Raw genomic sequence first — 25,515 nt, 5'->3', positions numbered from 1 at the left:
CAGATTGAATGAAAAAATAATAGAACTATGCTTTACGGACCCATCAAGTGTTAAGTGTGATCATATGAAGCAAGGAATAACTGATATCAGTATTGGCATGAGTGCTGTTGTGTGCTTATAATATTGGCCTAGCCTTACTGATTAAGGGTCACATTTTGTGTGGGGTTGCACCATTAAACGGACAAAACACCGACGCAGAATGTTAGTAAATCTACCCCTCAGAGTCTTCCCTTTTCTGTTTTGACCAGAAGCAATATCTCTGCTCTTTCTCTCTTTGTGCCCTGATACTGTCAACTGCTCTTCTGCTGTTCCTAGATTATCCGATTTCCTGTACCTGCTATCAATGATCTACTTGGCAATTCTGTTTTCCCCACGTCTAATGGCATTTCTGCCCCTGTGCTTGAAACTGCACCTCTTTCATCATGTTTTCCCATGTCATACGTAGCTCTGTTCCCTTGCCCTTTGCCAGACTTTTGCTCTTACAATCTATCCCTCGAAGCATTCATGGAATCGCCCTGTAAGTCTCTCGAGCTGTCATTATGCCACTGCCCTGACAGACTGTCTACGTTCCTCCAGTCTGGTCAATAGTCCTCACTTTCACCAGTGCACAACAGGTGTGTATGTTTCCTCTCCCTTTATCCTGCTTTGAACCTCTCAGGTTCAACTAAATGGTAGCTACACGTCCAATGGCTTCCCCTTCCCTGATGCATCAAGTATCCTGCTCCAAAGCCCACTTTCATCACTGTCCTGCCCACTGTGGCTAAGTATGGGCTCCATACTCCATCACCAGGCCTTACATTCCTTTGTGCAACTGGCCTATGCCCTTTTTCACCCCTATCACACTAATGCTGCACTTTTGCCTGAGGCTTTTGCCCACTTACATATATCTACCACCATGATGGTTTGCCTCTTCCTATTGTTTTCTAACTTCCTGTGCTGTCTTCTTTCTACTTTTACTCTCTTTATGTCCGATAACAATGTGGCACCCTTAAATTGGTATTTCTAAGTATGTGGCATCAGTCTGAAAGCTGTGGCCAACCCAATAAAAAGTTAAGCGCCATAGACAGCTGCACTTACGAAGATATATACATGGTTACGTATAATACGTCTTCCTTGCCTGAACTGCCTTTTGCTGAGTCTGTGAGAGGTTTGCGTGCTCTACCAGCGAGACGCCAAAGAAAACGAACTGACAGTGCCCTCCCGCCGCCGTAGGACACACCTGGCCGCCGAGTGGAGGAAGCGGGAAAACTACTATTCCCAGGGGGCATAGCGGAGCCCCACATCATCGCCCGACACCGGAGGCGCTAGAAATTGCGCGCTCTCCCGGTGGAGCGGGTCTTCCTTGCCTGAACTGCCTTTTGCTGAGTCTGTGACGGGTTTGTGTGCTCTACCAGCGAAACGCCAAAGAAAACGAACTGACAGTGCCCTCCCGCCGCCGTAGGACACACCTGGCCGCCGAGTGGAGGAAGCGGGAAAACTACTATTCCCAGGGGGCATAGCGGAGCTCCACGTCATCGCCCGACACCGGAGGTGCTAGAAATTGCACGCTCTCCCGGTGGAGCGGGTCTTCCTTGCCTGAACTGCCTTTTGCTGAGACTGTGAGGGGTTTGCGTCCTCTACCAGCGAGACGCCAAAGAAAACGAACTGACAGTGCCCTCCCGCCGCCGTAGGACACACCTGGCCGCCGAGTGGAGGATGCGGGAAAACTACTATTCCCAGGGGGCATAGCGGAGTCCCACGTCATCGCCCGACACTGGAGGCACTAGAAATTGCGCGCTCTCCCGGCAGAGCGGGTCTTCCTTGCCTGAACTGCCTTTTGCTGAGTCTGTGAGGGGTTTGCGTGCTCTACCAGCGAGACGCCAAAGAAAACGAACTGACAGTGCCCTCCCGCCGCCGTAGGACACACCTGGCCGCCGAGTTGAGGAAGCGGGAAAACTACTATTCCCAGGGGGCATAGCGGAGCCCTACGTCATCGCCCGACACCGGAGGCGCTAGAAATTGCGCGCTCTCCCCGCGTCGCGGGACGCGAGCGGGACGCCCGGACGAAGCCCGGACAAAGGGCGGACAGTCTTAGACAGTGCGAGACAGAACGGGACTAGACTGGCCCTGGATCCTTGCCTGACATGAACCCCATGACGATCTGTGCACAAACTTTGTGAGATTTATTTTTTGTTCATCCTTGTGGCCCTTGAATGTTATTCCCTCACTTCGTATTGTAACTCTAGGTTTCTTATCTTCTACTTTCTTTATTCATTAGCACACAGAATTTGTAAGGTTAGTTAAGGGATTGATATTATGTCAAAGCAAAAAAAAACCTCAGTGTCAAACACTATGGATAACTATCTAGTACAGGTCGTTAATAAGATCAACAGCAAGCGTAGGATGTCGCTGAGGTTAAGTGTTTCCCCTCCTAGCAGCTCGCAGAGTCTTCCTCAAGATTCCCTCAACTCAGCACTCCCATCGCTGGACATCAGCTCTGTTGCACTGGACATAGACATTCCTGCTAGTGATATTATGGTTGATAATGTATCTCCTGTTGTACACCTGGAGAATGATTCTGAGGATGACACAGAAATTATAGCAAATAAGTCCCCATCCCCAGTGGCTGTGCCCGCGCGTAGAGTAGTGAGAGCGTGCAGGGTTAGTCAGTCCAAGCGGGGTGGTCTACGATCGAGCAGAAAAAAGAAAGCTTCTCCCCCCAAAAGAAAAGCTATAGATGAAGGGAACGGGTCACAAGAGGGAAATATGATGTTGGAAGACGAGCTCATCAATAAATTAGCTAGTATGATCAACTCCAAGATCTGGTCTATCACTAAACCGCTGATAGCCAAAATAGATAGGCTTACTGCTGAGGTCAACAGATTGGGGGGGCTCCAAAATAAAACAGTGGAGGAAACTAATTGTAAACAGTGCTCCCTCGGTTGTAGCCCCCCAGGGAAGCGTGGGAAGCGTGGTGGGTGGTGGGTGGTGGGTGGTGGGACGTCAGCGATCCCTCCACCCACTCCCCACCAAGCAGGATTCGATGTCCAAATGCCTGCTATAGAAAACCTTCTACCTAGACCCATAGCACCAAGTTTAGAGAAAGGCCCAGTTGAATTGGTTGTAGAAGCCTCTCTCCTTGTCCTTGTTCTGGCCAATGTACCCCTTTTGAAATCAGGCCAGATAGAAACTACACCTTCACTGATAAGCAAAGCCCTACATTGGCTGACTAATAATATGCTGATAACCGCAAGGGGTAAACAACAACTTGCTGGGGAAATAACAATGGCAAGAAGGGTGGGATGCGTAGGGACGGGCCCGAACAAAATTTGGAGGTGACTGTGTTATTTTGACTTTTTCAAGCCCAGAAGTACTCCCAGAAGTATTGTTAAATATACTCCCCCCCCAACGTAGGAGTACTGATATAATTCCGCTCACACTTGACTTCAAGGGGGGTACAAGAGCGAATTCTAGTGTACTAAGGACTAAGTGGAATTTGGTATCGAATAATGGGAGCAGGGGTGTGCAAGTGAGGGAATGGGGGGTTAACCTGGAAAACAGATTTGCTGCATTGTCCAATTTAAATGAATGTGATTGACTTGGAGGAGGTGTTGGCACCATGATCATTGAATCTAGGGAGCTTGATAGGAGCTTTGTACCCCCAATCTGGGGATCCGTATTTTTCGATGGCACCCATGTAAACATAGAAAAGAGGGCGGTGGTTTCAAATATCTCAGGGTCCTTATCAGAGTTCAGCAGCCCTGTGCGGCTGGATCTTGGTAGGCATCCTGCGATTTGCATCAGGTCAAGCCCAGATTTCCCCTTTTTGGCCACAGTAGGCCCCACGGTTGCAAACTCAGGTTTTGAATCTGGAGAGGTGGCTTCAATCCAAGATCCTTTAACATCTCAAGACCTGCCATGCCCCTCTGTAGTGGGGGCTAGGCTGTTCATCCTCTCATGGAACCTAGCGGGAATTTCTAATAAAATGATGTCTCCAGAATGGTGCAAATTTATTGACCAATACGACATTATTTTATTTCAAGAAACTTGGTCATTGATCCCAGTGTATCGAGTTGGGTTCCTTAGCTTTCATGTGATGGCCACAAAAAATCCCAAAGGGCGCCCGTCTGGTGGGCTAATAATTTGGGTTCGCCAGTCATTACATTGCAAAATCAGGCTCAGGAATTCTCCATCAACTGATATCCTGTCCATAAACATTACATGGCCCAATGGACAGGGAATGGTCATTTTTAACATCTATGCTAGGGGGGTTGTAGGAGGCCACACCTCGGAAGTAATTGCCACCCTAGATCGTGAATTAGAGCTGCTTACAACCCCAGTATCAATAATGGTAGGGGGTGATGTTAATACCACATTCGAACCGCTGGGACAGGAGGACCAATTTTTGGCTGCAGAAGAGGATAGTAAGTGGGGTGTGCCTCAATTGGAGCTACCAGGGGTTCAAAGATGGTCAGCAGCGGCCATTCAACTTAAAAGCTTATGTTTGGTGAGAGGATTAAGAGCAGCGAATGGTCGCACGCCTTCCAATCGACAGGGAGCCAATACTTTTGATATTGGGAGGTCTTCAAGCAGAATTGATTATTTCCTTGTGGATATGAGGGAATGGCACAGGCTGATTGATATGAGGATAAGCAATAGGTTGGAAAGTGATCATAATCCGCTTTGCATAGAATTTTTAGCCTGTGAGGGCTCAAGAGAAATAAGGCAAGGGGGTAGAATGGTTCCGCTGGATATCGTAACCTCGAATAATCTGAGGCACATAAAATGGGAGAGAGTGATCGAGAACCCGGAGAGCTTGGAGGCCCTTAAAAAGGTGGCCGCTGAAGAAGTAGCGAATATTAACCTATTTAGTAAAAATCAACATTTTCCGTTACTTATGTTAGAGGCCCATACATTTTTTTTTATCAAGCTCCAAGGGTATTTCATGAAGTCTATAAAACCCGAAAACGCCAACAAAAACCCTCCCGTAACGGGGTGGTACAACCAGGCCTGTAGATCAGCTCGTAGAAATCTTGGTATTCAACTTAGATCAAGGAACAACAAGGCAATAAAAGAGCCAAGAGACAAATATAGGAAGACCCAGAAAGCAGCCAAGAGGCAATGGGACGAGGATTATTGGCGGGATTTAAAGTCGGCATGTATGGCAAAGGATCAAAAACGTTTCTGGGCCCTCGTCAAGTGGGATAGAGGAGGGAGAGCTGAAACCCCAAAAAACAACGTAGCAAAAGACCAATGGATTGATTTTTTCAGACCTCAATATGCTCGTGATCAAACTGTAGGCGATAACATAGCACCCCCAACAGTATTCTATCATCATCAGCCATTTACGGCAAAGGAGGTTATTATAGCATTGGATTGTGTGACTGGTGGCAGGGCTCCTGGCATGGATGGGATACCAGCTGACATATTTTTGAGCGATCGGGTAACTTGGGATCAGTACCTTGTATGGCTAGCAAATTCAGTGGCTGGGGGCACCCATTCCTGACTCTTGGCTGGGTGCTGAAATAATCCTGGTGTTTAAAAAGGGGGACAAAGCTCTACCAGGCAACTACAGACCTATCAGTCTTATTGATTCTGTACAAAAAGTGATAGGACGGTTAGTGCAAAATAAATTGCAATCCTGGGTAGAAGAAAACAAAATGTTGTCACCTTATCAAGCTGGCTTTCGCCCTTGCACGAGCTCAATCGATCAAGTTTTCTTTTTCATTGCTCTTTATTGGAGGAATGTGACCTTATCTAAGGGGACCCTTTATGCTGTTTTTGTTGATTTAAAATCAGCATTTGACTTAGTTCCTCGTAACAAACTTTGGAGGGTGCTTGCTGATGCTGGGATGAGCCCCGAGCTGTTAACGTTGATCGTCCGTTTGCATGAGAACAACTACGCTAGAATTAGGTGGGGGGCTCAGGGTGAGGTGACCGACCCATTCCCTGTCGAGCGGGGTATTCGGCAGGGGTGCGTCTTGGCACCCACACTGTTTTCTATCTACATCAATGGCTTAGTAGACCATCTGAGCCAGTCACCCACCGATGCTCCTGTTTTGGCAGGCGCACGCGTTCCGGTTCGCATGTTTGCGGACGACACGTTGTGTCAGGATCCCTCCTCTTAGTGAACTTAATGCAGACTCAATTCGTTTAAAAGCAAGAAAATGGAGTGCCAGCCGAAACTTCACATGGTCCCGGTTGTGGAATGCGTGGAATGCTAGGTTAGCAGTCTAGCCTTTCCAGCACGTGATTGAGAGTCCAGGTGCAGCGCACTTTCCTTTGGAACTGCGCACTTCACCGAGGAATCCGGTCACAGAGGTCGCATCAGAGAGAGAGAGAAAGTTAGAAACATTTCCAGTCAGTGTAGTTATTTAAGCTTTCGCTGCCTTGACCTTGGGGTGTCACGAAGTCAAGAGGTTATAGAGCATTCAAGGGAGAGTTTCGTTTCAAAAAAGAAATCAGAGCTATTTAAACTGCGTGTCAGCGAAGAACATTTACCAGAGCAGTGAATTCCAGTCATTAATCCACAGAAGCAGAGAGAGAGAGAGAGAGAGACTCATTCGAAGAAGTAGCGGAGAAACACAGAGCTAAGTGGAAGGTTTCTTGTTATCAGTTCAAGTTCAAGTGACTGTGTAAATATTGTAATAACAACGTTCTCAATGCAAGGAAAGGTCTATGAACTGTTTAATGGAGTAAAGCCTGACTCGCCAATTGTTGCATTTCATCTGCAGAACCAGTGCTAGACAGAAGACTTCAAGTTTAATCTAGAAAGAGATAGGGACAGTGTTAGAGAGGTTTTTCAGTACAGTTAAAAGAAATTACAAGCAAAAGAAAAAGGAAAACTTACCTGGAGAGTTGAATGAGGTTAATTCATCTATTCAGGAGAAAGCACCTGTATTTAAGAAGAACATAATATAAGGATAACGTAGAGACAACACTGGTAGGTGGAGAAAACAAGCAGTATACATTTAGTACAAGCACTGAGCATAGAGTAGAAGGCAATAACACTTTTATTATATTGCAGAAGTAAGAGGTAGACCTGTCATCTGAAAATATAGAATATGCAGATCATTCAAAAAACCTACACTTCAGTATAGAAGAGCAGCAGGTTGTTACAGATTCCTGGGTAGGTGTTCTTAGAACTAGTCATAGGGAAGCCAGAGTAGCTCAGGTACAGTGATTTATTATCTTGTATGTGTTTAGTTTTCCTAGGGTTCTTTGAGAAGCTGATTTGCAAGCTGATTGAAGATTCCTACGGAACTCCAGAGGATCAGGACCAGTCTCTTCTCTGTTTTATTTCTTTCGTTATTTTATCCAATTTTCCCCTTCCCTCTATCTAATCAGTTAGAGTCATGATATACTTCTGATTCTGATTGGTTGGAAGTGGGAGTCGGAAAGCTAGCATCTTCTGTTCCTGTGCAAGTCTTCGAGAGGATAGAGTTGGTAAGAAAGTGGACTCTGACAGAGTAAAGTGCCCACGTTGTAAAACTTGCACCCGAACAGAATGGTTGAGGGAATTAATTTGCAGACATTGGGGGGGGTCTTAGATACAATACAAAAGGAGTTGGTAGCGGTAAAAGAAGAAAACCAAAGGTTGAGACAAGAGGTGATAAACTCCAGGAAAGAAACCGCAGAGTTAGCGCAGCAAGTTGGGCCATCACTTTTAAGAAATAGGGAGACTCCCATAACATCTACGGGGGAAACTAGTAAATTAACCACACAGGTAATACATTCCTTGTCTCCCGTCATACCCCTAGCGGCACCAGAGAGATTTAATGGGGATCCCCAGAAGGCGCAGGTGTTTATCACACAATGTTCCTTGCACTTTATGTGTCGCCCTTCTATCTTCCCTGACGCACAATCTAAAGTGGCATTCATCTTATCATATTTGAGTGGAGATGCGGCAGCATGGTCAATGCCTTTGGTATCTAGATATGATCCTCTTTTACAGAATTATGATGAGTTTAAAAAAGAATTTTTGCGAATATTCGACAGAAGAAGAATCTCACAGGCAGTGGACAATGAGTTGTTGGATCTGAAACAGGGCAATAGAGACTTAGTGGCGTATTTGGCCCAGTTTAACAAGTTAATTATGGAGACTGATTGGCCAGAAAGTAAAAGAACTGCAATATTCTATCGTGGCCTACGAGATGAGTTAAAAGATGGACTGGCACAAATACCAAATCGTCCTACTGAGATATCTGCCCTGATAGATCTAGTATTAGAATTGGATTTTCGTCAAGGGGAACGGAAGGGTGAAATAAAACGTGAGTTTCGAAGCACTGTGCCCCGTTTTGATAGAACCAGGTTTGAACCAGGAAAAGGTGCAGAAGGAGGCAACAGCTCAGAACCAATGCAAATTGGAACGATAAGGGGACCGCTTACTAAGGAAGAAAAAGAGAAAAGACGAGCCAGCAATTTATGCATGTATTGTGGTTCAAGTGGACATTTTGTGAGAAATTGTCCAAAGAAACCCAAAGGATCTTATAAGCCGAAGGAAAACTAGCTGCACCACCTGTAGAAGGAGTTGTACAGGTGGATGCGAGTCAAGAATCAACTCCACAGGAGCACCAATTGGCAAACACCCTACAGTCGTCCTCTCCACATCTCATATTATCAGTGACCATCAAGTTTCGTCAAGAAGTGCGAGAAGGCATAACAGTTATGGTAGACTCAGGGGCAACAGGGAACTTTTGTGATCTGAAATTCGCAAGCAAGATTGGATTGAGAGCCATAGCTAAAGACAAGAGTGAATCAGTCAGAGCCATCGATGGAACGAATTTATCTTCTGGGCCTATAGTAAGTCACACGGAATTGGTGCAGTTAATTAGAGAGGATGGCCATCGAGAAGACGTTCATTTTAATTTGATCGACGCACCTCAATTTCAGTTCATTCTTGGGCTTCCTTGGCTCACTGAGCACAATCCAACTATAGATTGGGCTGCCAGAACCATAGAAATGACTTCAGATTACTGTAGGAACAATTGTTTTGGAAACCAAACGGAAAACCACCAGGAAAATCCGGCTCAAGCCTTATGTTCAGCCAATGCAACTGTGTGCGTGATCAATACCCAGTCGATACCCCCGGAATATCAAGATTTTAAAGATGTGTTTGACGAGCAGGAAGCGGAACAGTTACCACCGCATCGTGTCTATGATTGTAAAATAGACCTCGAACCAGGGGCGAATATGCCGTGCAGTCGGGTTTATGCTCTGACCGAAAAGGAGCATGATCATTTAAAAGAGTACCTCAACAAGTGTTTGGCAAATGGATTCATTCGTCCTTCTCAATCCCCGGTCTCCTCGCCTCTATTCTTCGTGCCGAAGAAGGAAGAAGGCGAGTTGAGGACTTGCATTGACTACCGCGCAATCAACCGAATAACCAAGAAGAATAGATATCCACTTCCTCTCATTTCCGTCTTGTTAGACCAAGTGAAAGGGGCACGGATATTCACGAAGTTGGATCTAAGAGGGGCATACCATCTCATCCGAGTAAGAGCTGGGGATGAATGGAAAACGGCGTTTAGAACCCGTTTTGGATTGTTCGAGTATCAGGTGATGTCCTATGGGTTGTGCAATGCCCCTGCTGCCTTTCAGCATTTCATAAACGATGTTCTCAGTGAATACATAGACCAATGTGCAATAGTTTATATTGATGATATCTTGATTTACTCTGTCGATGAACAAGAACATCGGAATCAAGTACAAAAGATTCTACAAAAGCTGAGAGAAAACAAGTTATTTGTCAAGCTGGAAAAATGTGCTTTTAATGTCACAGAAGTTGAGTTCCTGGGCTTTGTGATCTCGCAGTCAGGTATTCACATGGACAAGCGGAAAATTCAGGCAGTGTTGGAATGGAAGTCCCCAACCAGTGTAAAGGAAGTGCAAGCATTCATTGGTTTTGAAAACTTCTATCGTAGGTTCATTAGTGAGTTCTCCCGCCGAATCCAGCCTCTCACTAGACTGCTGAGGAAAGGAGTACAATTTGAATGGTCTGAAGAAGCAGAATCAGCATTCAAGGCCTTAAAAGATGAATTTACTTCAGCTCCGATCCTTCTTCATGCAAACCCATCTGAGCCCTTCTATGTAGAAACGGATGCTTCGGATTTGGCTGTGGGAGGTGTACTTTCTCAAAGGAATAAGGAAACTGGTCAACTACACCCCGTGGCCTATCGTTCACGGAAATTGACTCCAACAGAGATCAACTATACAATAACCGAAAAGCAACTATTAGCAATAAAAGACGCCTTCAAAGAATGGAGACACTACTTAATGGGAGCCCATCATGTAGTCACAGTTTACACTGACCATCGTAATTTGAAATTTTTAAAATCAGCCAGGACCTTAACGCCTAGGCAACTTCGTTGGTCATTGTATTTCGCCGACTACGACTTCGTCATTACTTACAGACCTGGAGCTCAAAATGGAAAGGCGGACGCCTTGTCCCGAATGGGTACAGGAGAGGGAAAAGAGGAAATTAAGACCCAAACAATCCTTCCCAATTCTAAAATCATCGGCGCAGTAGATTCTTTGAGTGTAAAAGAACAAATTCTCCAAGTCATGTCGCCTGAGAAAATGCTAGAGTGGGTGCAGCAAGGAGATGGAAGAGAAGTCATTGATGGTTTACCTTATCAGACTGAAGCCTTGTACTTACCCACTTCCACACTACAGAGACAAGCTATGAATGAATGCCATGATCATCTGTTGGCAGGCCACAAGGGAGAACTGAAGACTGTGGACTTAGTTAAAAGGAAGTATTGGTGGCCACACATGAACAAGGACATTGAGCAATATGTAAAGACATGTGAGATTTGTGAGCAGGGAAAATCAGAACGGCAAGCACCTAAGGGATTCTTACAACCTTTGCCCAATCCTCCTTCTCCCTGGCACACAGTCACTCTAGATTTGATAACTGACCTTCCCACTTGTCAAGGGTTTAATACCATCTTAGTGGTAGTGGATGCATACACCAAAATGGCGCATTTTGTAGCCTTGAAAGGAACTCCAACTGCTAGACAGTTAGCAGCTCATTTTAGTGCTCAGGTGGTGAGATTACATGGAATTCCAGAGGTCATGATATCGGACCGAGGAACTCAATTTGTGTCTCATTTTTGGAAGGCCTTTATGAAGAGACTTGGGGTTGAGACACGTTTTTCCACCAGTTTTCACCCAGAGACTGATGGACAAACTGAACGAGTGAACCAGGAAGTAGAGCAGTATTTAAGGTTATTCACGTTGAAGCAGGGTGGGGAATGGTTGGACTATTTATGGTCTGCAGAATTTGCCTATAATAACGCAAAGAATGTGTCCACGGGTTATTCACCATTCTATTTGAATTATGGCAAACACCCGAATTCCACAGTGCAAAATGTTCACATCTCTGTCCCGGCAGTTCAGGATTTAGTCACTCACTTACAGCAGATACATGAAGAGGCATCCAAGAATTTAGAACAGGCTAAAAGCAAGTATAAGAAGTATGCTGATAAAAAGAGAAGAGATACCCCAGATTTGGAAGTAGGTGATGAGGTTTGGTTAAATACTAAGAATCTTCGACTAAAGGGCAGCCGAAAGTTTCAGCCTAGATTCATAGGACCATATCCTATTGCAGAACAGATCAATCCAGTAACCTTTAAACTGACCTTGCCCACGAAACTAAAAATTCACCCAGTTTTCCATGTCTCCTTATTAAAGAAATCAGTTGATGGGTTGCGGAAAGAAGGTGTTCCACCTCCAATTCAGTTGGAAACTGGACTAGAATTTGAGGTCAAGGAAATTGTGGATTCAAAACGTGTAAGAGGAAGACTGTACTATCTAGTGGACTGGAAAGACTATGGGCCAGAGGAAAGGTCTTGGGAGTTGGAGTCGGATGTTCATGCTCCTAGGTTGGTGCGTCTCTTTCACCAAAGAAATCCTACCAAACCTAGACCGGGAGGACCCTCTTTGGTGGGGGGTACTGTCAGGATCCCTCCTCTTAGTGAACTTAATGCAGACTCAATTCGTTTAAAAGCAAGAAAATGGAGCGCCAGCCGAGACTTCACATGGTCCCGGTTGTGGAATGCGTGGAATGCTAGGTTAGCAGTCTATCCTTTCCAGCACGTGATTGAGAGTCCAGGTGCAGCGCACTTTCCTTTGGAACTGCGCACTTCCCCGAGGAATCCGGTCACAGAGGTCGCATCAGAGAGAGAGAGAAAGTTAGAAACATTTCCAGTCAGTGTAGAGTTATTTAAGCTTTCGCTGCCTTGACCTTGGGGTGTCACGAAGTCAAGAGGTTATAGAGCATTCAAGGGAGAGTTTTGTTTCAAAAAAGAAATCAGAGCTATTTAAACTGCGTGTCAGCGAAGAACATTTACCAGAGCAGTGAATTCCAGTCATTAATCCACAGAAGCAGAGAGAGAGAGAGAGAGACTCATTCGAAGAAGTAGCGGAGAAACACAGAGCTAAGTGGAAGGTTTCTTGTTATCAGTTCAAGTTCAAGTGACTGTGTAAATATTGTAATAACAATGTTCTCAATGCAAGGAAAGGTCTATGAACTGTTTAATGGAGTAAAGCCTGACTCGCCAATTGTTGAATTTCATCTGCAGAACCAGTGCTAGACAGAAGACTTCAAGTTTAATCTAGAAAGAGATAGGGACAGTGTTAGAGAGGTTTTTCAGTACAGTTAAAAGAAATTACAAGCAAAAGAAAAAGGAAAACTTACCTGGAGAGTTGAATGAGGTTAATTCATCTATTCAGGAGAAAGCACCTGTATTTAAGAAGAACATAATATAAGGATAACGTAGAGACAACACTGGTAGGTGGAGAAAACAAGCAGTATACATTTAGTACAAGCACTGAGCATAGAGTAGAAGGCAATAACACTTTTATTATATTGCAGAAGTAAGAGGTAGACCTGTCATCTGAAAATATAGAATATGCAGATCATTCAAAAAACCTACACTTCAGTATAGAAGAGCAGCAGGTTGTTACAGATTCCTGGGTAGGTGTTCTTAGAACTAGTCATAGGGAAGCCAGAGTAGCTCAGGTACAGTGATTTATTATCTTGTATGTGTTTAGTTTTCCTAGGGTTCTTTGAGAAGCTGATTTGCAAGCTGATTGAAAATTCCTACGGAACTCCAGAGGATCAGGACCAGTCTCTTCTCTGTTTTATTTCTTTCGTTATTTTATCCAATTTTCCCCTTCCCTCTATCTAATCAGTTAGAGTCATGATATACTTCTGATTCTGATTGGTTGGAAGTGGGAGTCGGAAAGCTAGCATCTTCTGTTCCTGTGCAAGTCTTCGAGAGGATAGAGTTGGTAAGAAAGTGGACTCTGACACGTTGATAGTTTCTAGAACTCCAAGTGGGCTACAAAAGGCAGTCAACGCATTTGGCGAGTTCTGCAAGATGCGCGGCCTAGAATTAAACACATCAAAAACTAAGTTAATGTGCCTCAACCAGCGTAAATCCTTCAAAGGGAAAATTAAGTTTAATGGAACACCCTTAGAAGAGGTAGAGGCTTTCACATACCTCGGAATTTTGCTCCAGAGTAATATGGGATGGAAAAACCATACTGATATGTCAGTGTTGAAATTCCAGCAAAATGCGGGCGCAATATTAATTAAATATAAAGTGTCAATGACAAAACTAATTAGTCCTGCCCTGGAAATTTATAATGTGAAAGCAGTGAGTGCCTCCCTGTACGGGTCGGAACTTTGGGAATTCTCGAATTTAAAGCAACTAACACTGGCAGAGAATAGGTTTCTGCGTAGCTTAATAGGGGTTCCCCAAAGTACTCCAACCATCCCAATAACCTACGATCTGGGGAGGAAGAAAATTGAGGATTTGGCACGGCTCCGCCCGCTGTTATTTTGGAGGAGGGTAATGACGACCCCCGAATTGTCCCATTATGCTACTGCCTTACGGGATGTTATTGAGGCAGATCGTTTTCATTGTATTCCTTGGCTGAAGGAACTAAGGGGTTTGTTAGTCAAATTGGATTTAGGTCATTTATGGAACAGCCTTAATGATACAGGGTTCCCATCAAAGGTATTTAAAAAAAAACTTACTGGGACATGATTTGGTCGCCTGGTTATAGTAACGGTCCCATTACTGGGCTGTCCGAACGCTTTCTTGATATCAAGTCCTTACCATTTTATGAGCCGTTTTGGGACATTATTGAACAGCCGTTTGATAGGAAATTGTATTTCCAATTTAGAATTGGTACCCTTCCTTTAAATACATTTACTAACAAATGGTTTCCATCTAAAGGTGATACATGCCATCATTGTAAAACCATGCTTGAGAATATTACTCATTTGATGTTTGTATGCCCCTTGTACGCAAATCCTCGCCGTAGGTGGCTAAAACCCGCGTGTTTAAATTTGGGCACACGTAGTGGTATGGAGGCGCTAAGAATACTTGAATCAGACTGCACTCCGTGCATAGCTATTGCAGTTGCAACATTTTTGGGGTGGGCATGGACTTTTCGTGCCCGTGACATTCAGCGTTCCATTGATGCCTAATGAACTATTGCCATTGAATTTTGTAGGATAAAATGTTATCTAAATGTTAAATAGAATTGTTTTAATTAATGATTATGAATTGTTTCAAATTGAATAAGACAGCTTAGTTTAATATGATTTTAATACGAGAATTTTTAAAGAAAGTATAGTATTTATTCATTGTAGGTTGTAATGTGGTGAAATGCTTTTATGACATGCTGTCGAATAAAGCTTTGAAATTTGATTTGTATGATCCTGATATGATGTAAATAGTTAAACTTTTAATCTGGGGTAACCTGTTTACGAAAAACACTTACACCTGGGCAAGGTGGGGGGGTAATGGTTTGGGCGGGGGAGGGAAGGGAGTTTTTACTTGAAACCCCAAATCGGTGTGTGAATTGAGGCAGCAAATTTCTTCTCTGAACCGAACATGTTTTTATATCATGCAAATGGTTTTTAAAGTTATTAAGAAAAAGCAACAAAAATGTAAATGCAATTTAGTTACTTCAACAATCACCTATCAATCACATTGTCTTTTCAGTTATCTACAGACCAAAAGTCTGGAGGCGATGACAATTTTCCAATCATTAGATGGCATCAGACAGCTGACTTTGGATATGCTCCTAATCCTAGAATGCAAAACACATTTATGGCTGTTGCTATTGATCTCTGTGACGAGGCATCTCCTTATGGCAGGTATGATTGCAAAATATTTTTTTTAAATATGTTGAGTTTTTTCAAATATTGATATTTTGTTTTATTCTCAAGAGTTTTTATTTGCTCATGCAAGTAGACACTATTGACACAGTTTTATGCCAGACTCCTTTTATGTTGATTCTTAGCAGTAGCACAGTTCACACATAATGTATCCTGTAGATCTTATGAAGCCATCTTCATCATATGCCTTCAGTGTTTAATATGAGGCTCAGATAATACATACCAGAATTATGATACTATATTCATTATAAAGCAAACACAATGAGATTATGAACAGAGCGCTGAACATTTTCAGACACTCACCCCCAGTCACAGATCTGGGTTGAATCCATCATCTTTCTTTAGCTCACTTCGCCACCTCAGTTTAGATCCAGCCATATGCAAATCAGTCTTGACCCTATGCCTCATGGGGACAGTCCAACCCGAACTGCCAAGCCAGGTCTTACCTGAACCGGAACCGAGCATCCTGGGACCAGTTTCGGGGTAACATCCCTCATCAGCCAGGCTAACTTGAATCCAATGGCAAAGTGAGCAAGGGACCCACATCTGGGCATACACTGCCAACTTAGGGCGAACTGTATTCATTATATTCATATACAATAACATATAAAATGTATAAACACATAAAGAAATACAAAGTGAGATTTGTAGTTGCCTATGTTTTTACTTGAAACTGTGGTACTTGCCATCATTCTGAAAGAAATGTGTCTTTCACCATCAGAACCCCCCAGCCAAGTTAATTAATTTCTCCTAGTCTATTTTTACCAATTCCTCAATAAAATGTTATGTTTTTAATTGTGCATATTTTATCAGAATAAATAATTTCTTACATTTCATCTTTAAGTAAGCGATTTTGAGGTTGATCCTTTGTTTATCCTGTAGTGGTTTCACTAAAGGCCTTGGTGTGCTATCGGCAGGGCACAAACCAGCGTGTGTAAATTGCACACCAAACTTGCTCAGTATTTTGCGGTCCAGAAAATATACCAGTCTGTCACATTGCAACATTGTTTGCTTCAGGCAGGAGGCATTTTGCCAACCCATGGGGAAGGAGATGATAGAGCGTGCGGGACCACTAGCTCAATTGTTACCATACTCACCTGGCCTGGCCCCATAAACATTGACACTTTGAACTACCAGTCCTACCTTTTTTAATACAATTAATCGCTTATCAGTACTTTGAGTCATTTTAGGACTTATACCTGTAACCCATGACTTACCAATCCTTGTCACCTTTGCTATAAGTCCTAGGGATCGAATAGGGAGTTAGAATAAACATGCAGTATTTAAACAATTCACCTATCCTGTAATAACCACAGATTTGGGGAAAGTTTTAAATGCTTTATCTATGCAAGTTTAAGTGAGTCTTCATCCAAATTACAGAGACCATAAATTTCATAAGTAAAAATATGATTAATGAGATATAAAGTTTGCAAGAAATCACAGTAAGACCTCTAAACATAGGTACCTGGAAAGGGTGAGAAAGAGGAAAAGCACAAGGACACATCACATGGATTTATATTTACCTAGAATGGTGCAAGGACCAATCCGGGCCACGGGCTGGGACAAAAGACAAGGCTCTTGATAAATCAGGTGCCCACGGAACAAGACCGGTGCAGTTCAGGACAGGTGACCTCCGCTAAGTGCAACGCCAGCGTCACACCCCTCTCTCTCTTGGCCAAATTAGTACCCCAACTGTGTAATCGATAATTTCCTCAGAGAGACAGAATTTTCTGACAGAGTGCTCCGCCAGCACCTCTGCTCTCGATCTCGATCTCCTATAGCATGCGTTGGGTCAGTGACAGGGCAACTACCTAGACAAGTCGGACAATTTCTCTATCTAAACCTACCTTAGTTATACCATTTCCAGGGCAATGTACCACCCCTAAATGTTGCAAATCTGTGTGTTCCCCTTCAATGATTGGTCAGAAAGACCAGGAGAGGTCATCACAACATAATTTATTTTCTCACGATTTTATTCCACCCAGCAATATTGGCATACAAAGTATATACATTATATTTGTTTTAGTGTTTTTGATTCCTCTTTAGAGGTCAGTTAAGCAGGTTCCCAGGAACATCGTGGGTAAGAAGGGTGTTGGCAGTCATTCAATGACAATGACGGCATGACTTTCAGGGATTCTTTGCGCAGGCACAACTTTTCAATATGGAGCTTTCGTCTCATTTAAGGACCAAAAAAAGAGCTAGTCACAAAGTCAAAGAAAGACACATTAGAATGCAAAAATGAATGAATGCACTGTATACCACTTGGCTCTACTCTAACCCCATTACTTTATTTTAACCCTTGCATTAACAGTTAAGCAGAACGAACAAGTTTAGTACAAGCAGCAGCAGGTGCATGAGTATTAGTAGGCATGAAGCAGCCATCTTAGCACTAGTGCGCAGAAGTAAGAATTTCCCACCAAAGCAGAGGTACGTCACACCACGTAGATGTGGCGGGCGCATGCGTAGTACAGTTCCCACGTTTTTGGCGGCCATTTCAATGCATTCGTGTTATTGTTAGTAAAAGCACATAGAAAAGCTTCCCCTAGATACTAAATATGTCGTGTAATGCAAATATTAGTAAACAAAACATGTTGATTAGTTTATTAAAGGTTATTTCGAGAGGGTTGATTCCAAGCAAGTTTCTGTACATGTGAAACCTTGCTCAATTAGAGGTATTAAAGAGCCAGCAGCCCTCCATCTCTGCATTTGTATTTGTGCCTGATTGTTTTTTAAAGGAGCAGTGTTCCTTAAAGGAATACGTTCTGCTTAATGAAAATACATGTTTCAAGCAGGGTAGGTATCAGAGGATCCTCTGAACCACTGTCTGCTCCCCCAGACAATGCACACAACTTTTCCCAAGTGGAAGCTGTCTCATCCCTTTTCATGTAATTTGGAAAGAGTCTGGAAAGCTTTTTTACAATTCAGAAAGACTCATAAAAGTGTTTTGTACCTTGTTAAAAGGTATTTGAGGTTGCAAACCATCTGATTTTGGAAATTGCCCACTTCGCCAATGAAAATAACTTTTGTACGCCAGACCTTATTGTCAGGGTCCTGAATCATGTTCTTTCCTCTCCTTAATATAGCTGTTGCTTTCCCTTTACCATGCTTGTCCTTACTTTGAAGAAAAAGTAGTAATTTATTGTCTATCATGCTGCGTGTCACTGCAATGTTACATTGGATAATTAGAAAATTGGAATGTTGAGAGCTCCATTGAAGATAATGGAGCAGCAGCGGCCTATATGAACTGGTATACACTTGCTGCTCTCGCTATTTCAAATCAAATCAAATGAGGTGTTTGTTAAGTGCGACTACTCACCCGTAAGGGTCTCAAGGTGGTGGGGGGTGTTTGCAGGTTCCAGTCCATCAAGGTGGGGGTCTGTCGAAGAGCCAGGTTTTGAGGTTTCTTGCGAAGATGGGGAGCGATGTTATCTGTCTGAGGTGGAGCTGAAGGTCGCTCCAGGCTCTGGCCGCGCGGAAGGAGAAGGAGCGGCCTTCCGATCTGGTCTTTCTGGTGCGGGGGAACACGGCGTAGGAGAGCTGGGCTGATCATAGGGTCCTTCGGGGTGCGTGGAATTTGAGTTGGCTCTTCAGGTATGCTGGTCTGGTGTCGTGGAGGGCCTTGTGAGGCTAGCATCTTGAAGGTGACTCTAGCGGTCACGCGCAGCGGGTGCGCCGATTGTGCGCCGAAGGCGCGCCAAAGGTAAGCCCGTCTGCGCCCGTCCGCGACCGGATCGCGACCAGCGCCAGGACCCCTGGCCCACGACGACCCCGACCCACCCGCCTGACGTACTCCGCCGCCACCCTCATCGCTCTCAACTCCGGTCGACTCCCTGAATGCCATCAAGCCACACCACGACACACCCACGGACCTTTCAGCTGCCACGCCTGCAAGTTCTCCTGCATCCGGACCAGCCCCGCACCATCACCCGCCAAGTCGACCTCCAGCAGCACCCACCTCAAGTGCATCCTGCTCAACACCCGCTCCGTCCACAGGCACGCCATCGAACTCTGGAACCTCCTCGACACCACAGCCCCTGACGTTGCCTTCCTCACAGAGACCTGGATGAACGCCTCTTCAGCTCCAGACATCGCCATCGCTATCCCAGAGGGCTACAAGATCGTCCGGAGGGACCGAAACGCCAACCAGATGGGAGGAGGCATCGCCATCATCCACAGGAACACCATCCGTCTCACGACCAGCACCGACAACACCCTGACCATCGCCGAACACCTGCATTTCCAGATCCACACCACCCCGAACACCACCCTCAGAGGCACCCTGATCTACCGACCCCCTGGACCACGCACACAATTCAGCGAGGACATCGCCGACTTCGTCAGCCCGCATGCCCTCCCCTCCGCTGACTACATCCTCCTGGGGGACCTGAACTTCCACCTGGAGAACAACAACGACCACAACACCAGCACCCTGCTCGACAACCTCGCCAACCTGGGACTCAAGCAACTGGTGTCCACCCCCACCCACCTCGCCGGACACACACTCGACGCCGTCTTCTCATCCAGCACAGACATCACCTTCAGCCACGCCACAGAGCTTCAATGGACGGACCACAGCTGCGTCCACTTCACCTTCAAGAGAACGACGACCCACCAACACCAGCAACAGGCCGCCCGCAGAAGCTGGAACAAGATCACAGCAGACCAGCTAGCCACCTCCCTGAGCCAACACCCTCCTGCCAGCTCAGCGAACCCCAGCCAGGCCGCCGATAACATCACGAAGTGGATCAGCAACTGCGCGGACGAACTCGCCCCGCTGAGGACCCCGCCCAGCAGACCCAGCAGCAAGAAGGCCCCATGGTTCACCGACGAACTCAAGAGCTCCAAGAAGAACTGCCGAGCCCTCGAGAAAGTCTGGAAAAGGGACCCGACACCGGACAACAGGACCTCCTACAAACTGGCCACCCGGAAACACCACCAGCTGATCCGCGCCGCCAAGAGAACAGCATTCAAGGACCGGCTGGACAACAACGCACACAACAGCAAGGAACTCTTCAACATCGTGAAAGAGCTTTCCAACCCCAGCGCAGGAAACAACGACATCACCCCATCGCAAGACCTCTGCAACTCCCTCGCCTCATACTTCCACAACAAGATCGCGGACATACACAGCAGTTTCAACAACCAACCAACGCACACCACGACCGACCTGCCACCCCCCCCCACCACCACCCTCCACGCCTGGACCCCGATCAGCACAGAAGACACCATCCGCACGATGAACTCCATCCACTCCGGATCACCAACCGACCCCTGCCCTCACCACGTCTTCAACAAGGCCGACGCTATCATCGCACCCCACCTGCGAGACATCATCAACACATCCTTCGACACCGCCATCTTCCCCGAAAGCTGGAAACACGCCGAACTCAGCGCTCTACTCAAGAAACCAACAGCGGACCCCACCGACCTCAAGAACTACCGCCCCATCTCGCTTCTCCCGTTTCCAGCCAAAGTCATCGAGAAGACCGTCAACAAGCAGATGGCCGCCTTCCTCGAGACGAACGGATCCCTCGACCCCTCACAGTCCGGCTTCCGAGCCAAACACAGCACCGAGACCGCCCTCATCGCCGCCACCGATGACATCCGAGCCCTGATGGACAATGGAGAAACAGCGGCCCTCATCCTCCTAGACCTCTCCGCGGCATTCGACACGGTCTGCCACCGCACCCTAACACGGCGCCTCAGCAACATCGGAATCCGGGACAAGGCGCTGGAATGGATCATCTCCTTCCTCGACGGAAGAACACAGCGAGTCCGCCTACCACCGTACAAGTCAGAGGCCTCCGAAGTCATCTGCGGCGTCCCCCAAGGATCATCACTGAGCCCCACCCTCTTCAACGTCTACATGAGCCCCCTCGCGGCCATCGTACGCAAACACCACCTCAGCATCATCTCCTACGCCGACGACACCCAGCTGATCCTCTCCCTGACCAACGACCCCGCCGCCGCCAGAGCCAACCTGCACGAAGGGATGAAAGAGGTAGCCGAGTGGATGACGACCAGCCGCCTGAAACTGAACTCGGACAAGACGGAGGTCCTCATCCTGGGCTCTTCACCCTCCGCCTGGGACGACTCCTGGTGGCCTCCCGCCCTGGGCACCGCACCCAAACCGACAGACCATGCACGAAACCTGGGCTTCATCCTGGACTCCTCCCTCTCCATGACCAGGTAAGTCAACAGCGTCTCCTCGGCGTGCTTCAACATCCTACGCATGCTACGGAAGATCTTCTGGTGGATCCCCTCAGAGACCAGGAAGACCGTCACCCAGGCCCTCGTCACCAGCCGACTGGACTACGGCAACGCCCTCTACGCCGGGACCACCGCCAAGCTCCAGAAGAGACTCCAGCGGATCCAAAACGCCTCTGCCAGACTCATCCTCGACATCCCACGATCCAGCCACATCTCCGGACATCTGAGAGACCTTCACTGGCTCCCCATCAACAAGAGAATCACCTTCCGCCTCCTCACCCACGCACACAAAGCCCTACACGACCAAGGCCCGAGCTACCTCAACAGCCGAGTCAACTTCTACGCTCCCAAACGCCACCTCCGATCAGCCAACCACGCCCTCGCCGCCGTCCCCCGCATCCGAAGAGCGACTACAGGAGGAAGGTCCTTCTCCTACCTGGCCGCCAAGACCTGGAACTCCCTCCCGTCCGACCTGCGCCTAACCCAAGACCACCTCTCCTTCAGGAAGAAGCTGAAGACCTGGCTGTTCGAGCAGTAGCGGCACCCCCCTACCCAGCGCCTTGAGACCCTACGGGTATGTAGCGCGCTTTATAAATGTCACTGATTGATTGATTGATTGATTGCTTTGATGTGGAGCCAGTGGAGTGTGCACAGGTGCTAGGAGATGTGTCAGTGTTTTGGCAGGTTGAGGACGAGTCTTGCGGCTGCGTTTTGGATGTTCTGTAGTTTGAGGTTTTTGTTTATTCCGGCATAGAGTGCGTTGCCGTAGTCGAGCCTGCTGGTGACCAGGGCGTGAGTGACGGTCTTTCTGTGTTCGAGGGGGATCCATTTGAAGGTCTTACCTAGGAGGCGGAGGGTGTAGAAGCAGGAGGATGAGACGGAGTTGATCTGGCGGTCCATTTTGAGCTCTAAGTCCAGGATGATTCCCAGGTTGCCTGCTTGGTCCTTGGGGGTAGGCGGGCTTCCGAGGGCGGGGGGCCATCAGGTGTCGTTCCAGGCGTCTGAGTTTGGGCCCATGATGAGTATTTCCGTTGTGTTGGTGTTTAGTTGTAGGCAGCTGTTTCATCCATTTGGCGGCGGCTTCCATGCCTTCTCAAATGTTGTGTCTGGCTGTGTTGGGTTCGTTGGATAGGGAGAGGATGAGTTGGGTGTCATCTGTGTATGACACAATGTTGAGTCCGTACGTTCTGATGATGGGGGCGAGCGGAGCCATGTAGACGTTGAAGAGCATAGGGCTGAGGCAGGACCCCTGGGGGACTCCGCAGGTGGTAGGTGTAGGGTCCGAGAGGAAAGGGAGGAGTCTGACCCGCTGCGTTCTGCCGGAGAGGAAGGAGCGGATCCAGTCGAGGGCCTTGTCTTTGATCCCTGCGTCGTGGATTCTGCATATTAGGGTGTAGTGAGAGACTGTGTCGAACGCCGCTGAGAGGTCAAGGAGGATGAGGGCTGCTGTTTCTCCTTTGTCCAGTAAGGTATAAATGTTGTCTGATGTGGCGAGGAGGGCAGTTTCCGTACAGTGTTTTTTTTCTGAATCCGGATTGGGAGGAGTCAAGGATGTTGTGCTCTTCGATGAGTGTGGCGAGTTGGCTGTTGATGGCTTTCTCAATGACTTTTGCTGGGAACGGGAGCAGGGAGATGGGTCTATAGTTTTTGAAGTCGTTGGGGTCCGCCAAGGGTTTCTTCAGGAGGGGGTTGAGCTCAGCGTGTTTCCAGTCATCAGGGAACGAGGCAGCTGCCAGGGAGTGGTTGATGGTGTGGCAGAGTATGGGTGCGATGGTGTCGGCGGCTCTGTTGAAAATGTGGTGGGGGCAGGGGTCCATGGTGGCCTGGAGTGGATTGACTTCATCGTCTTTATTGTGTCTTCAGTGGTGAGGGTGAGCCTCTCAAAAATATATCAATTAGGCAGGTTGTGCAGGACAAATGCAGCCTTCCTCCTTCCCTCCTCCTGTAGCTCAGCGTCACAAGGGTTTCAGAAGGAGGGAGGGGTGAATGCTGGTCAGCTCCTGGTTCTCCCTGGTTTGGCTGTACTACAAAAAGCAGTTCAGCCAATTCTGGGAGAACCAGGGGCTGAGTTCAGCCCTGTTTCACAACTCTTGCTGTGAATGTTAGACAGCTATGGCCCTGCACGCTGTTAGCTATAGAACATTCATAGCAAGAGCTGTGAAACAAAGGCTTCGGAGCCTGAGGGGGATTTCAACCCCCTCTGGCTCCGAGAGGCCTATGTGTTTTTTAAATTAGAACATTCTAACCTCATGGGGCGGAATGTCCAAGTAGCTGGGCTATATTGGCAAATAAAGGTCAGCTCCCTTGTTAAAGGCCCTCACCTCGGGCCATTAATGGCCAGTATACCCTGCTAAGGCAGGCAAACAAGCTATATTGCAGCCTTGTATTGCTTACTTATCACAGTCCATTACACCCTCCTTTTGCTTATCCGTTCTGCATCTCTTGAAATGTTAACAGCCAAAGAAGGTAAGTAAGTTCTTTTCCTTTTTCTTTTCTCTGATGAAAATATTGTGTTGCTTGTCGAATATTGTTTTATTGGTGAGAGGTAATTTGGCCAACTTTCCATTTTTGCTTGTGTAGGATACTTGCCACGTGCAAACACTTTTGGCCTGATTATGAGGGGTTTTTTGGTGCAGTTTTGTACAGCGCGAACCCGACCCGAAGGTATTAGAGTGCTTTACATTACACAAGGACGCATTAATTTTTGGTAGGCACAGGGAGATTAAGTGACTTGCCCAGAATCACAGGATTTTGTTGATGCCGAGGCTCTGGTTCCAAAGTCGGCAGCTCTGGCCATTACGCTATATGCGCTCCCTTGAGTTTAGGTGTTATTTATTGCACCGGATAAATAACAATACCATGGGTATGCATTTTATCGGGTGTGATCAATAACACCCACTGCAAGTTTGTGGGAAATAATATGCCGGTTTTGGTGTTTAACGCACCAAAATTCGCATTGTATGGTAAATACCATATGACTTTCCCACATTACATTTAACGACTGTTGATGTATTTAGTGCATCTGATAATTATCGGATGGGTTAAACACAGCCAAACTCCTAATTCTGACCCGTGTGTAAACAGGGGTTTGCTCGCTCGTCAGAAATAATGACCCACTCATAATCCTAAATCTATGTAGAACTGTCAGAAGATGTTTTTGGGTGTTTAGAGTTGGTCCGTGCATTGTCCAGGTTTAATTCCTTGTTGCTCTGAACCATTCTCTGTAAATGATTGAACATTGAGTTTGTGTTTGATTACTTGTAATACTCTATCTATGTGTTGCAATTCTTCTCTCACCTCATGGAGTTAGACCTGATTGCTCGCTATTGCTACCCTTACTCAGGCGTACAAAAAGAATGGCATGGTCTGGATTCTTAGGCCTGTTGACTTCAATGGGAAATTTCAATATCCAACACAGTCACTGATCTGTAACCACTGAGAACAGAGGGAAAGGGTCTAACAGCCTTCTGCCTGTATCCCTTATTTGCAAGATATGGAAGTGCTTAGAAACAAACTGAAGTATGTGGCAAATTTCCCACTCCATCTCTACAGGTATAGTCGAAGTCCAGCAAAAGTAGCCCCTGTCACTGTATACATTCCAGAATAACTTATTTCACAAAACGAGAATCCTGAAGAGAAAAACAGTTTGGGTAAAAAACAGATGTTGAGTGTATACGGCAGCTGTGCAGAGTAAAAAAACATTGACAAATACTGAGTAGAAAATTCACTTCTTACACAAGATACATGGGGATTCCAATCTATCATCACTTCTGTCCTTTTACATTTAAAAAGAAGTAGGGTAGGGTCATAAAAAGATATTGCTCATCCCTTTTAAGTTAAAATAGAGGAAATGCATGAACTGCTTGTGTACTATCGGTAGGAGCTGCTCCCAGGTCTGCAAAGGTTCCCTAGCATAGTACATCTGCAAGAAGCTGCTGGATTTAGTGTGTCTGGGTTGGGTTAGACAGCACTGTTTATCTGAGGAAGTTCAAACTTCAACATATGCTGTTATTGGCTTGGTTTATTGATTGCCTGATTCATGAAAAACTACAAGGATGTTGAGATGGAAGCCCTATTTATGACACACACCTCAGAAGTAGCCTATACCTAAATGGTTTGAATCTTGA

General features: G+C 46.2%; 1 protein-coding gene across 2 annotated transcripts in view; it reads left to right on the top strand.

Annotated features, from left to right (window-relative positions):
* The window catches only part of LOC147668346 (sialate O-acetylesterase-like), a 615,033-nt gene that overhangs the window by 551,717 nt on the left and 37,801 nt on the right, over positions 1 to 25,515 (top strand). For both annotated transcript variants that reach the window (XM_086948579.1, XM_086948580.1), the window contains exon 9: positions 15,003 to 15,157. In XM_086948579.1, the coding sequence (XP_086804705.1) occupies positions 15,003 to 15,157 (155 nt within the window). The remainder of the gene's footprint in view (positions 1 to 15,002; positions 15,158 to 25,515) is intronic.

Source organism: Lissotriton vulgaris, unplaced genomic scaffold (genome assembly GCF_964263255.1).
Source record: "Lissotriton vulgaris unplaced genomic scaffold, aLisVul1.2 SCAFFOLD_1016, whole genome shotgun sequence".
In the NCBI taxonomy this organism is placed as follows: Eukaryota; Metazoa; Chordata; class Amphibia; order Caudata; family Salamandridae; genus Lissotriton; species Lissotriton vulgaris.
This window is presented reverse-complemented; position numbering and strand designations above follow the sequence as displayed.